We start from the raw sequence: 12,656 nt of genomic DNA, 5'->3' as shown, positions 1-12,656 counted from the left end.
GACTTTCTTGTATCCATGCAACCGACAAAGTTTGAATCTATATAACTGATCACCTCAAGGCAAGAAAATTTCCTATAAGTAAGCATGTGATTCTTTATTCCTTGTACGTATCTTAAAACTTTCTATGTAGCTTTCCAATGCTCCAGTCCTAGATAACTCTGGTATCTACCAAGCATGCCAACTGCAAAGCTAATATCTAATCTCGTACATGTTTGAGCATAAATCAAACTCCCAACAATATATGCATAAGGGATATCTTCCATTTGTTTTTGTTCCAAATCATTATTTGGACATTGCATGAGACTAAATTTGTCTCCTTTCTGTATTTGAACGAAAGATGCTGAACATTTATCTATTCCAAATCTCTCTAAAACTTTATTAATATATGCTTTCTAAGACAAACCTAACAGTCCTTGTGATCTTTCACAAAATATTTATGTTCCTATCACATAGTATGTCTCACCCATATCTTTCATTTCAAAGTTATTGGAGAGAAACCTCTTAGTCTCACCTAATAGACCCAAATCATATAGTCGTAAGCAAGATATCATCAACATACAAAATTAGAAAAAAAAAATTCTCCCACCGACCTTCTGATGTATACATCAATCGAGAGTGTTTTTCTCAAATTCAAAGGACATTATAGTATCATTGAACTTAAGATACCATTGTCGAGAAGCTTGCTTAAGCCCATATATTAATCTCTTAAGTTTACACACAATGTGTTCCTTTCCTTCTTTAGTAAACCCCACCAGTTGGTCAATATAAACATTTTCTTCTAAATCCCCATTTAGAAAGACAATTTTAACATCCATTTTATGTAACTCAAAATCATAATGAGCTACTATAGCCATGACAATTCTAAAAGAATCCTTCTTAGGAAAAAGCAAAAATGTTTCCTTATAGTGAATTCCATCTTTTTGAGTAAAACCTTGGCAATAAGTTGGGCCTTGTAAAGTTTGATATTGTAATGAGAGTCATGCTTACTCTTAAAGACCTATTTACACCCAACTCTCTTGCATCGTTTTGATAATTCCACAAAGTCCCATACGTCATTCAATGCCACTGATTTAAGCTCCTCTTTCATAGCATCTAACCATTTATCAAAGTTATCACCAATTAATGGCTTTTGAAAATAAAACTAGATCATTATCAATACTCAAGTAATTTTCTAACTCTAGTAGATGTACCACATAATCATTCGAAATAAAAAACTTTCTTTCTCTATTAGATCTTCTTAATATTATTTCTTGTGGTTGTTCTTCTATTTACTCATTGTTAACCTCAAGATCATTAATGTGTTGTTCTTCTTGATTGTTCTGAGTTTCTACAATATCTAGAACAACATCTCTTAAAGAAGAAGTACTAGCTACAAGAACTTGTAATTTAACTTTCTTGATCTCCATATTCTGTGAAACATCACTCCCATTAATTTCACCATTTTCAATGAACCGAACATTTCTAGTTTCAACGATTCTTGTACTATGGTAGGGCAGTAAAACATACACCTTTTTTTATTTTTCTGAATAACCAATGAAATATCCACTGTTTGTTCTTTTATCCAATTTCTTTTCTTGCGAATTATAAATTCTTACTTCTGCCTGACAACCCCAAACATGTAGGTGTCTCAAACTGGGTTTCCTACTCGCCCACAACTCAAAAGGAGTCTTCTGAACAACTTTACTAGAAATTATGTTGAACAAATACATGACAATCTTTAAAGCATACATCCATAACTATACAAGTAAATGTGAATCACTTAACATAATCCTAACCATAAACATTAAGGTTCTGATATGTCTTTCTGATAGTCCATTTCCCTTATGAAAGCCCTAAGACATCTTGTCTATTCAAGTATAGTGGGATGTCAAGGTCTCTCCCAAAAACATTAGAATCCTAAGGAATTTGCATCAGCTTATAAGTTATGATCTCAGTAAGTTGGTGTAATGCACCAAGAGGATCGTCCAAAGAGAGAGGAATCTTCTTAGGTTGAGGACTTTCCTGATGATGCAACTCAAATTAAATAAAATACAATTTAATGTTAAATATAAATAATATGTAAACTTAAAAATTTTAATGGCGTGTTTGAGATTTTGTACAGGGGGGTCAGAATAAGAATCAACCTAGTCTCTAGGCCAGGTAAGGAAACATTGAAATGCATGTGCCATTGTATATACATCATCTGTTGGCATAGGAACTACAACATACGACATAATAACTTCACCTACTGTGACCTTAACATCATCCTTTGATAGCTCCATACCATGACGAATTGTGACTGCCTCAAATGCTTTTGCACGAGTCACTAGTGTCTTTCATGTTCATCCAAAATATATAGCTGACATAGAGGTGTCATCCATGTCATCTCTTGGTATGGGTGGAGCTTAATAACTCCTTTTTCCGCTTCTATCTGTTATAGTCAATGTTTTGTTAATATTATTCAATTATTTTATTAAATATCAATTCTTCAATTCATAACTTATAGAAAAAACATTGTTAATTTTACTTGTATGAGGCACAAATGGTTCTAATGGAGGAAGAGATAATTGCGGACAAATGCCATAACTCTCGAATTGTTGCTAGATTTTGCGCATAACCCTTTCAGTCACCTTCTTAGTGATTTCTTGCGTCAGTCTTTCGTCATAATTAGTAGTGTGTGGGCATGAAGACTAACGAGAGGAGGCACCAAAATATTGATGAATGCCGACTCTTGATCCAGCAGCACGCACACGTCGAAGGTGCTCAGGCTGTCCAATTGCAGTAGCAAGTATGTCATGACGACCTTCTGGAGTGAAAGTTCCTTGGGAGCTCTAGTCAACCAAGGATTCAAGCAATATAACAAAGAAAAGTTACAGAAAATCATATATTATAAAAAAACTTATACATGACAGACAAGCTATTTATAGAAAAGTTATATCTTACAATTTTCTTAGAGATTTCTCGTGCAGTATCAAAAGTGTAGGAGCCTAATCTGTGTAGATGAACTAACTTCCACTTTTCGTGACGAGATGATAGTGAAGGAGGCTCTGAAAATTTACCCTCAAAAGATAGGGTCTAGATTTTTTCTTTTCTGTCATTATCTTTTTTTCATGTTTTCTATACCCAAACATCATCCCTTTTTGGTCTCAATTTTCGTCAAGTTTTGTCAAATAAGTGCTAATTTTGGTTGTGTTCAAATAGGTTCCAATTTTTGTCAATTTTGTTCAATTGAGTCCTTTTTTGCTAACACCGTTTAAATCATTAACGACCATGAATAGTGACTGTCACGTGTCACTTCATGGTTTTTTCTGAATTTTTTTTAAGTGTCCACGTGTCAACCCAACAACGTGTCATGTGTCAAAGTCAATTTTTTATTCAATTTGGTCCCAATATTTGTTATTTTTGTTCAATTTAGTCCAAATTTTTGTTACATGAACCAATTTGGTTCCTTTCCAAATTGAAACCAAATATAATTTTTGTATTAAAATTCACATCATTATAACTTTGATATAAAAATTAAATTTGGTCACAACTTCGATACGGACAAAATTGGTCAATTTTAAACAAAATTGGGACTAAATTGAACAAAAATAACAAATAAAGGGACCAAATTGAATATAGAACATTGACTTTGACAAGTGACACGCTAAAAAATTAAGAAAGTTAAAAAAAATTAAAAAAGAAATTAAAAAGGTAATTAAAAAATAAAAATAAATAAAAAAAATCACAAAGTGAGACGTGGCAGTCATTTTTCATGGTCGTTAATGATTTAAACGGTGTTAGCCAAAAAGGACCCAATTGAACAAAATTGATGAAAATTGGAATCTATTTGAACACAAAACCAAAATTAGGACTTATTTAACAAAAGTTGATGAAAATTGGGCCCAAAGAGGAATTTTAACCTTAATATTATTTACTAATAAATCTTGCCATATCATGTTTCAATTATTTCAGTCACATGATCGAAAAATGGAGTAAAGATGGATATTTTAGCTCATGCCAATACTCCTAAATATCTCCTAGAGACATTCGCATGAGGACTTAAAGCTATACTAGTGTTGACATCAATATGGACAAGTGTTTTCTCATCATTAGCTATTCTCATTAAGAGTTGTCTCAACCTAGTGGCTCCTTTGGTAGGTCTCATAATGGGTCCTTCATCCCCTGATGAATTATGATGTTCAGGCATATATTTGTGAAAAGAAAAAAATCACAAAACATTAATAAAATATATATAAAATCACATATAAAAGATTATTTAACTAAACATGTAAATGTTTACAAGAATGTGAAATTCATACTTAAAGTTATGGATTGGTCATATTATATTCCCTCATCATGATCTTCCCAACACTAAATTAGTGTTTTATTTCACTCTTTTGTCTAATTTTTCCTTTTTCTTAAATAAATTAAACACTCATTTTTAATTATGTTTTTAGAAATAAAATTATTTTTATCGAACGAAATCAAGTGTTTACAAGGTTGTTTAAGGGCCTAGATATAGCCTCAAGTGAAAGTGAGCTAGTATAAATCCTTTATGTACATTTTCTTTATCCCTATATTTACTTTGAATATTTTGTGTGTTTGTTAAGTAATGGAGAATAATAACGAATACAAACATCTCATACACTTACATCTTCATCATTCCTAAACCATTCAGGAAAAAGTTGATGTATAGCAGTGGACACTTGTTCAGTGTTGATGGAGTTCAATTGTAAGAACAATCTTGCAAAAGAAAATGTAAACGGTAAGTAATATAAGTATAATGTTAACATTGTGAAGCTTTTATGAATACTAATGCACGTACTAAATTACTGAAGTATCAATTTAACCTCACTGCAATTGAAGAGAATGTTCATATGAGCAGAACGAAATTCATCATTTTTAACACTCCATTTTGTATTATTTTTCCTTTCTAAAACTTTCTTTTTAGTTTAAATAAATATTTGTTTGTCTTTAATTAATTAATTTTTATTGTGAGTGTAGAAAAATAGAGTTTTCTTAAAAATATGGTGAAAAGGTTTCTTTTAGTAGTCTTTTAATGCATTTAGTCTTGTTCCTTTAAATTTCCCCTTTTACAATAAATTTGCTTTGCCAGGAATTCCTTTATCTTTGTTGAATTACATGTGAATCCCTAATCCAATTTTCATCTATTTGTAGGGAGGCCCTTGGTCAACTCAAATGCAATCAAGTCTTTCCTTTGCTTTTGTCAACTGTAGTTGACCAAGTCATTCTTCCAAAACGCACGTTTCATTTAATTGGATGGATCAATCCTTGGCTTATGATGAAGGGATGAAACTTGATGCACAATGAAGGATGAACCCCATCTGATGTTGCAGCCCTAATGAGAGAGAGAGAGAGAGAGACGGCTGCTTCGCGATGGTTGGAGATGATTTGGAGATCTAGATGATGAGATTGAAGTGTAGAAAGATGGACAAACGTGAGATGGTCAATGCAAAATCAAGGACATCGAAAAAGGCATTGAGAATCGCGCTTCTAGTTCAAGCAGTGGCAGAGCACTCTTGATGCAGGGAGGGGCCATGCCCCCCCTAAGTTTTAATTTTTTTTTATATTATATATATTTTAATTTATTTTTATATTATAGATATTAAAAATATATTATAATTAAATCAAATATTTTATTTCTTTTATAAACATAATAATTAATGTTAATAAATAATAAAATATAAAATTAAACATAATAAAAAATAAAGAATAAAAAGATTTATCAAGATATTTTTTTATTTTTTTATTTATTATGGTTTGAGTTTCTCATAAATTGTTCTCATATTCCATTCTCACCTGTTTTTTCTTGTTTTTGAAGAGAAAAAGATCTATTATTTTTGCTCTTATTTATCCTCTGTTCTCTTCCTTCCATTCTCATGGAAGTAAAGAAGAAGATAATTCTTTGGTCTCAATTGATAGTGAAATATTAGTTTGATCCTCTTTAATATTAATTGTTTATTTCATGAATATAGAAAAAAATATTGTACTGTGTGTTTGTTTATTTTATAACTGAATCTTAATTGTGATTCCATTATATGTCTTGAGTTTCTCACAAATTGTTCTCATATTTCATTCTCATATGTTTTCTTTTGCTTTTAAAAAGAAACAGATATATCATTTTTGCTCTTATTTCTCCTATGTTCTCTTCCATACTCGAGGGAAAAAAAAAAAGAAGGTAATTCTTTGGTCTCAATTGATAGTGAAATATTAGTTTAATAATTTATTTAATGAGTCTGTTTTATATTAATTTTTTATTTTATGAACATAGAAGAAAAAATATTATACTGTGTTTTTTTTATAACTGAATTTTAGTTGTAGTTCCATTATATGTCTTAAGTTTCTCACAAATTGTTCTCATCTATCTTCTTTTGTTACTGGAGAGATCAAGATCTATTATTTTTGCTCTCATCTTTCAGCGATTTTCTTCCATTCTTGAAGAAATAAAGAATAAGGTAATTCTCTCTTGTCTCACTTGATAGTAAAATATTAGTTTAATCAGCCTCTTATATATTAATTTTTTATTTATGAAAATAGAAAAAAAAATATTGTATTTTGTGTTTTTTATAACTGAATTTTAAGTGTGGTTTAATTATTATTGAATTTTCTTTTGACAATTTTTTAGATATGTGTGATTTCTTTTTTAGTTATTGTTATACTAAATTATGTATTTAATTTTATTTTATTAGTGACAATAATTAAATATATAAACAATTCTCGTCAAGATCTTCCACTGGATTCAAGAGCAACAAATCATGGTTAGGAAAGTTTTGGTTTTCTTTTATGTTTTATTTTTCGTGAGGGGTTTAAAAAGGGGCAGATTTAGACTTTGTTTGGAGGGTCCTAGTTCCGTGAGTAGAAACATGTCGAGAGGCTAAGGTTCTCCGAGGGTGTTCTTGCAAGAGAGGGAAATAGTGCATTGTAAGAAGGGTTCTCCATCTCTGATGAGCACAAAGTGGCCTTCAGAGATTCGGGTTTTCCTTAGTGTGTGGGTGGTTTCACTTGGCTTTTTACCAACACAAAGTGGTCGGGAATTGCTTAGTGAACCTCTTTTCACCATTTTAATTTCAGCTTCTTTCTTGACATTGTGTAACACTTCTCTGAATTTGAAATGAATACACTGATTCTGCTTCCATTTCAATTTCCAATTCTGAATTTTAGCTTGTGTTGCTTGCTTGTTTACGATTCACTTTCATTTTATGTTTCTCAGCTTTAATTTTCTAAATTTGTTTAAATTCCTTTATCACATTCCAGTTATCAATTTAGCTTCATGTTCTTAAGTTAGTGTAGTGATCATGAATCCACAATTCTACACAGTTTAATATTTCCTCCTAGAAACCAAGTGACTCCAAAGTGGGCGCATAATATCGAGATGTCTTCTCGAGTGTAGATGGATTCTTATTCACTCAATGCAACTGTTCCAAGTCTAGTTTATTCCAATTCTACAGCAATTTTAAATTTCCTTTATTGCTTTATGTCATCATTTTGTTTGCCTTTTAAGTTTTTGCACCAATTTATGTTATTTATGTCCTTGTTTTTAAGTACTATAGTAGTTAATGGATTAACTCATGAACTCCACAAATAGTTCCTCTTAAGCTTTTATGATTTAGTTTTTGGTAGCTTTAATCATATCTCAAGCATATTTAGGTTATGGATCTTTTAGTTCTTTATGATTGAGCATAGAGCATTTTCATTTGATATTCACAGCTGCACCTCAAGTTACTCTAATGATTGGTGTTAAACTAAATGCTGCCTAACAGATACACTACTGCAATATGGTTTCATACAATTTTTCTGATTAGGAACATCTGCATTGCATTTGAAATAATTCTGTTTGGGTTGGTTGCTGTGATTTAATTCCAAATTTGTCTAGAGAATTAGCCTAACACGTTAGGGTTGTTTATGCTTGAATATTTAGCATGCTTATTTGGAATTCACTATTGTGTTTCAGTTCATGTTGTTGAGAATCTGATTGAGTAATTCTACTGCTGTTTTGTGCTGATTCTCTACTATTTTGCTGCCAAATTATGGTTCCGCTGATGCCATCTAGTTTGCGTATTGTCTTGTTCCAATTTCATTTCACATTAGGCTTAGCATTGTTTAGGGCATACAGTCGTTTATCACATGTGTATGATAACTAGATTTGCATAAGGTCTGCATATGAATTCACATTCACGTAGACTCTTCCTCATTGTACGTTCTCACGCATTGCATTCATGCATATTATGGCATATTTTCATTCGTGCATTTGCATAGTTTAGATTCAATTCAATAAAATTCTACATTTTTTCTAGGTTTTAAAATTTCTTTTTTTCACTTTGTTTTCTTTTATTTTCATGTTAGCAAGATTAAATTATACAAGCTATGCTCAATACAGACCATTTCCTTGGATTTGATACTCAGGGTTTTCCTATACTTCATTAGGGGAAATTTGGTTTTGTTTAACTCTAAACAACTGAAAAAAAAAAAGGAGTTAACAATCATCGTGTAATAAATGATGTTTATATGCTCAATTAAAACGTTGAGATTTGTTTAAGATTGACAATGATGACTGGAGTTCATCATTTGAACTTAATAACCAAGGATAATTTCGCAAAAGAAGTATTGGACAATAAGCTTACACTTTTCAAACAAGGAGAACAAAAATATTTTATCTCACTCTATAAGTAGAATGATGATATTGACCCTTCTACCCTTGACAATCCTATAACTTGCTTAACATCTCCCATTATCCTATAGGAAAGAACACCATAAATTTATTTATTGTATTGAGTTATACAGTCCATATGGTGAATAACAAAGTTGTTACCTTTCAAATGGGTAGATCTAGCGGTATTTAACAGAACCATCAAGTGTTACTTCCATGCGAAGATGAATAACAAGGTTGAAATTTTTTTCTTTGAAAACCGCTATAATTCATATCACTGCAAAGTATAATGTGGTAATTTTGAAGGCTAATATGGCACAACATTTTTACCAATGTAAGCAATATCATTTTTCAAATTTGATGACGAGGCATCATTCAATTAAATTTGCTACTTCGAAACACAACAACACACCAAAGTAAAATACACTTTTGTACAAGGAAGAAAATCTCATCAGACCAATGGATACATAATAATATAATACATAATCCATGCACAGTAAAAGCTACAAAATAAGATGCAAAAATAGTACATGTAATCCAACTATCTTCTTAATCATTGATGATGGATTTGAATTCAATCCTTTAATCAATGCCACAATTATTTGCTTCAGCATAGATAACCTTCTATCGTTCTCTCAATCCACACTAATGACATCAGACCTAAAAGCCTCTCCACCCAAAGCTTGAAGCTCATCCAAAGTAGAAATACTATCAAAAAGCTTATTGAGTCATTTAGTACTTTTGGGTCAATGTGGGCATGATCGAGTTTTGGGTTTTTTTTTTTTTCTCAATCAAAGCTTCTCACAGAGAAAACAGGAAAGGGAGAACTTATCTACATTTTATTTCTTTCCTCCCAAGCGAAATGAATAAAAATTCTTATTACCAAAGAATGATAAGAGAGAATGGAAGAGGAATCCAACCCGATTCAAATTGAACAGCCAAATGATAACCTTCATTGGGTAAATACTTTATAATAAGAGTATGGAAACACGATTCAATGGAAGAAAAAGAAACTTGAAATTCAAATCCTCAAAGATAAAAACCCTAAATTATACATTTTTTTGTTAAACTTACTACAATTTTTAGTGGACTAATGCGATCTTGAGCGTGCGTAGCAATCCTAAAAGGCGAGATTGAGAGGGGAGAGTGAGAGCGGAGGTTTGAAACGTAAAAGGGAAAGCGGAGGAATGAAAGTATTGAAGTTTGGAAAAAAAAAAACTTTAGGGAAACCAAAAAAAGAACTCGGGAAAAATTATTTGTAGATTTTATTTAAAAAATACAGTTAAAACTAACATATTTTACACATAAAAACCGGCATTTTAAATAAACGTCATAATTTGTATGATTTTTTGTAGTGAGTATCCACTAACCTTGCAAAATCACTAATATATTTTTGTATTATTTTTTTCTATTTTATAATATAGAATTAGCATCCTCCAGCTGACGTTAATGGACACAAATTAGTGTCGACTAGCCCTAACAAAATAACTAATATAATGTTATATTAATTTCGGTCTTATAATATTATGTTAGAGTCCTCCAAGCTGTGATATTGAGGATAAAACAGTGTAGGTCAGTCCTTGCAAAGATAACTAATATAAATCTATGTTATTCAGGATAAAATAACGTCGTCAAACCCTCGCAAACTAACTATGATAAATTTTGATATTATTTTCAATTTTATTTTGGGTAATAAATATTGATTTAGTGATGTGGTATATGATTTGTGTTGTTGTTGTGTCCTTTCGACTTGCTCTAAATAGCGGCTCACGCTATAGTTTTTTTTTCTCAATTTTCATAAATTTTGTCAAATAAATCCTAATATTAGTTTTATATTCAAAAAATATTTTAACCTTAATCAAAACATCTCTCCAAAAGAAATTGAGTCTAGGATTACTTTCGAATTCCCAACATTATGATTTCAAAGATATTTAAGTATTGTCAACGTTGAAAATTTATCATTTTATATTTACTTATTTATTCATCATTGACTTAGGTTCATGATAGGAATATATGGTTCAAAAAGTCAATTTTTGCAAGACATAGTCCAAGGAAAAAGGTTTTCACTTGGCCAATTTATTTTGTGAATGATTTCAAGATCATGTACATCTTCAAACACTCTTCGGCTATTGAAATACTTTAGTGGTGATCAATATACATGGTATTCAAACCAATGTATATATTGAGTATGACCCAGTCCCGATCACAAAAATTTTCGTATTCAAACCATTTAAACTATTGTCATCAATGTACTATATTGAGACAAAGTCTAAACTGCACTTTGATTAAGTTAACGATCATCCCCTCATAAAATAATATTACTGGAATAAGTATAAGAAGCAAAGCCAGGTGATTAGGTAACACCGAAACACTTGCGTTTTCTTTTTCACATGGTGCATCTCCTTAGTCTACTCTTTGATCAAGCACGTATATAGTTGTTAAGGAATGTTTCGTCATTAAATAAAAAATTAATTACGGTTAATACAATCTGAAAAGCGATTAATGATTCATCCTTATAAATACCGATCTCCAAATGAATCAAAAAACTCACTTCTCACAACATTACATAGCAGAAGAATCGTTTGAGTATACCATAAGGAAAAAAAAATGAAAGGTGTTTACTTGCTTGTTGCCGTCTTGGCTCTCACTTCCTCATTTGTGTCTGCCTATGACCCTAGTCCCCTTCAAGACTTTTGTGTGGCACTCAAGGAACCCGATGGTGGTACGTAAAAAAATTCCACGAAATCTTTATTTTATCTACGCGATTACATTTTTTTTTGTCTTTCTTTCCTTATCATATCATATAACTTATAAACATTCATTTGTATTATCTTTCCAAGTTTATATTAATTGGGTGTTATAATACATTTTTGATATCCATACATTTTTCAAAATATTATTCAAATTTACTAACCATTGCTATGTAATTTGTAGTGTTTGTAAATGGAAAATTTTGCAAAGACCCCAAGACTGTGAAAGCTGAAGATTTCTTCCTGCATGTGGAACCTGGGAACACCGACAACCCACTGAATGCACAGGTGACTCCTGTGTCTGTTGATCAACTACCTGGCCTCAACACCCTAGGCATATCTTTGGCTCGCATAGATTTTGCACCAAAGGGTTTAAATCCTCCCCATACCCACCCTCGTGGAACAGAGATCCTTATAGTTCTCGAGGGAACACTTTACGTTGGATTTGTAACCTCGAACCAAGATGGAAATCGCCTTTTCACCAAAGTTCTAAACAAGGGTGATGTCTTTGTCTTCCCAATTGGTCTCGTCCACTTCCAACTCAACGTCGGATATGGCAATGCAGTTGCTATTGCTGGTCTTAGCAGTCAAAATCCAGGAACTGTTATAGTTGCAAACTCTTTGTTTAAAACTGTTCCACCTATTTCTGTTGAGGTTCTCGCTAGAGCTCTTCAAGTGGATAACAAAGTAATTGAAGATCTTCAAAGGAAATCATGGTACGGCAAGGACTAGTCTAGGAACATGGTCCATCATTGCTTATTCTACAACTACAATGAATTTCATGTTTTTGTAACCCCTATACAATAGACCTTCAGATAATTATTGATATAATAAATGAAATGCATCTTGATTATTATACTGTGGTATTGTTTTCTATTGTAGTTTGATTTCATTTTTTCCAATGTTTGTCAATCTAATGAAACAACATATTCTTGTAAGATATGTGCTTGGATCCAATATTAGAGTCTTTAAGATAACACATGGTTGATTAAGATTGGTTTATCGATGTTTTCTTAAATAATTTCTAGATAATACTATTTGAATTGAATTATATTGATTAGGGATGTTAAAGCGAGTCAATCTAACTTACACAAGTTAACTCATCACGAATTTGGTAGAAAGGAATCAATTCAAAAACTTGGTTTCTGGAAAGTCAAAAATTTTGTATATATTTGTTGCGGTACAATCTAACTAGATTAACTCAATTCATTTTTTATAGTATATTATAAACAAAGTGTTCATATATTTCTCCAATATAAAGATACTAGTCAAAAACT

At 31.4% G+C, this 12,656-nt stretch overlaps 1 protein-coding gene across 1 annotated transcript; it reads left to right on the top strand.

The window, feature by feature from the left end:
- The first annotated feature begins 11,181 nt into the window (after positions 1–11,181).
- Positions 11,182–12,241, top strand: LOC114166500 (germin-like protein subfamily 1 member 20). Its single transcript, XM_028051243.2, has 2 exons — positions 11,182–11,351; positions 11,564–12,241. Exons 1-2 carry the CDS (start codon positions 11,237–11,239, stop codon positions 12,109–12,111), a joined length of 663 nt encoding a protein of 220 aa, XP_027907044.2. The 5' UTR covers positions 11,182–11,236; the 3' UTR covers positions 12,112–12,241.
- The last annotated feature ends 415 nt before the right edge of the window (positions 12,242–12,656 follow it).

This window comes from Vigna unguiculata, chromosome 10, assembly GCF_037176805.1.
Source record: "Vigna unguiculata cultivar grain cowpea cultivar isolate G323 ecotype 2 chromosome 10, ASM3717680v1, whole genome shotgun sequence".
Classification (NCBI taxonomy): domain Eukaryota; kingdom Viridiplantae; phylum Streptophyta; class Magnoliopsida; order Fabales; family Fabaceae; genus Vigna; species Vigna unguiculata.
The sequence above is the reverse complement of the archived record's forward strand: the minus strand, read 5'-3'. Positions and strand labels throughout refer to the sequence as shown.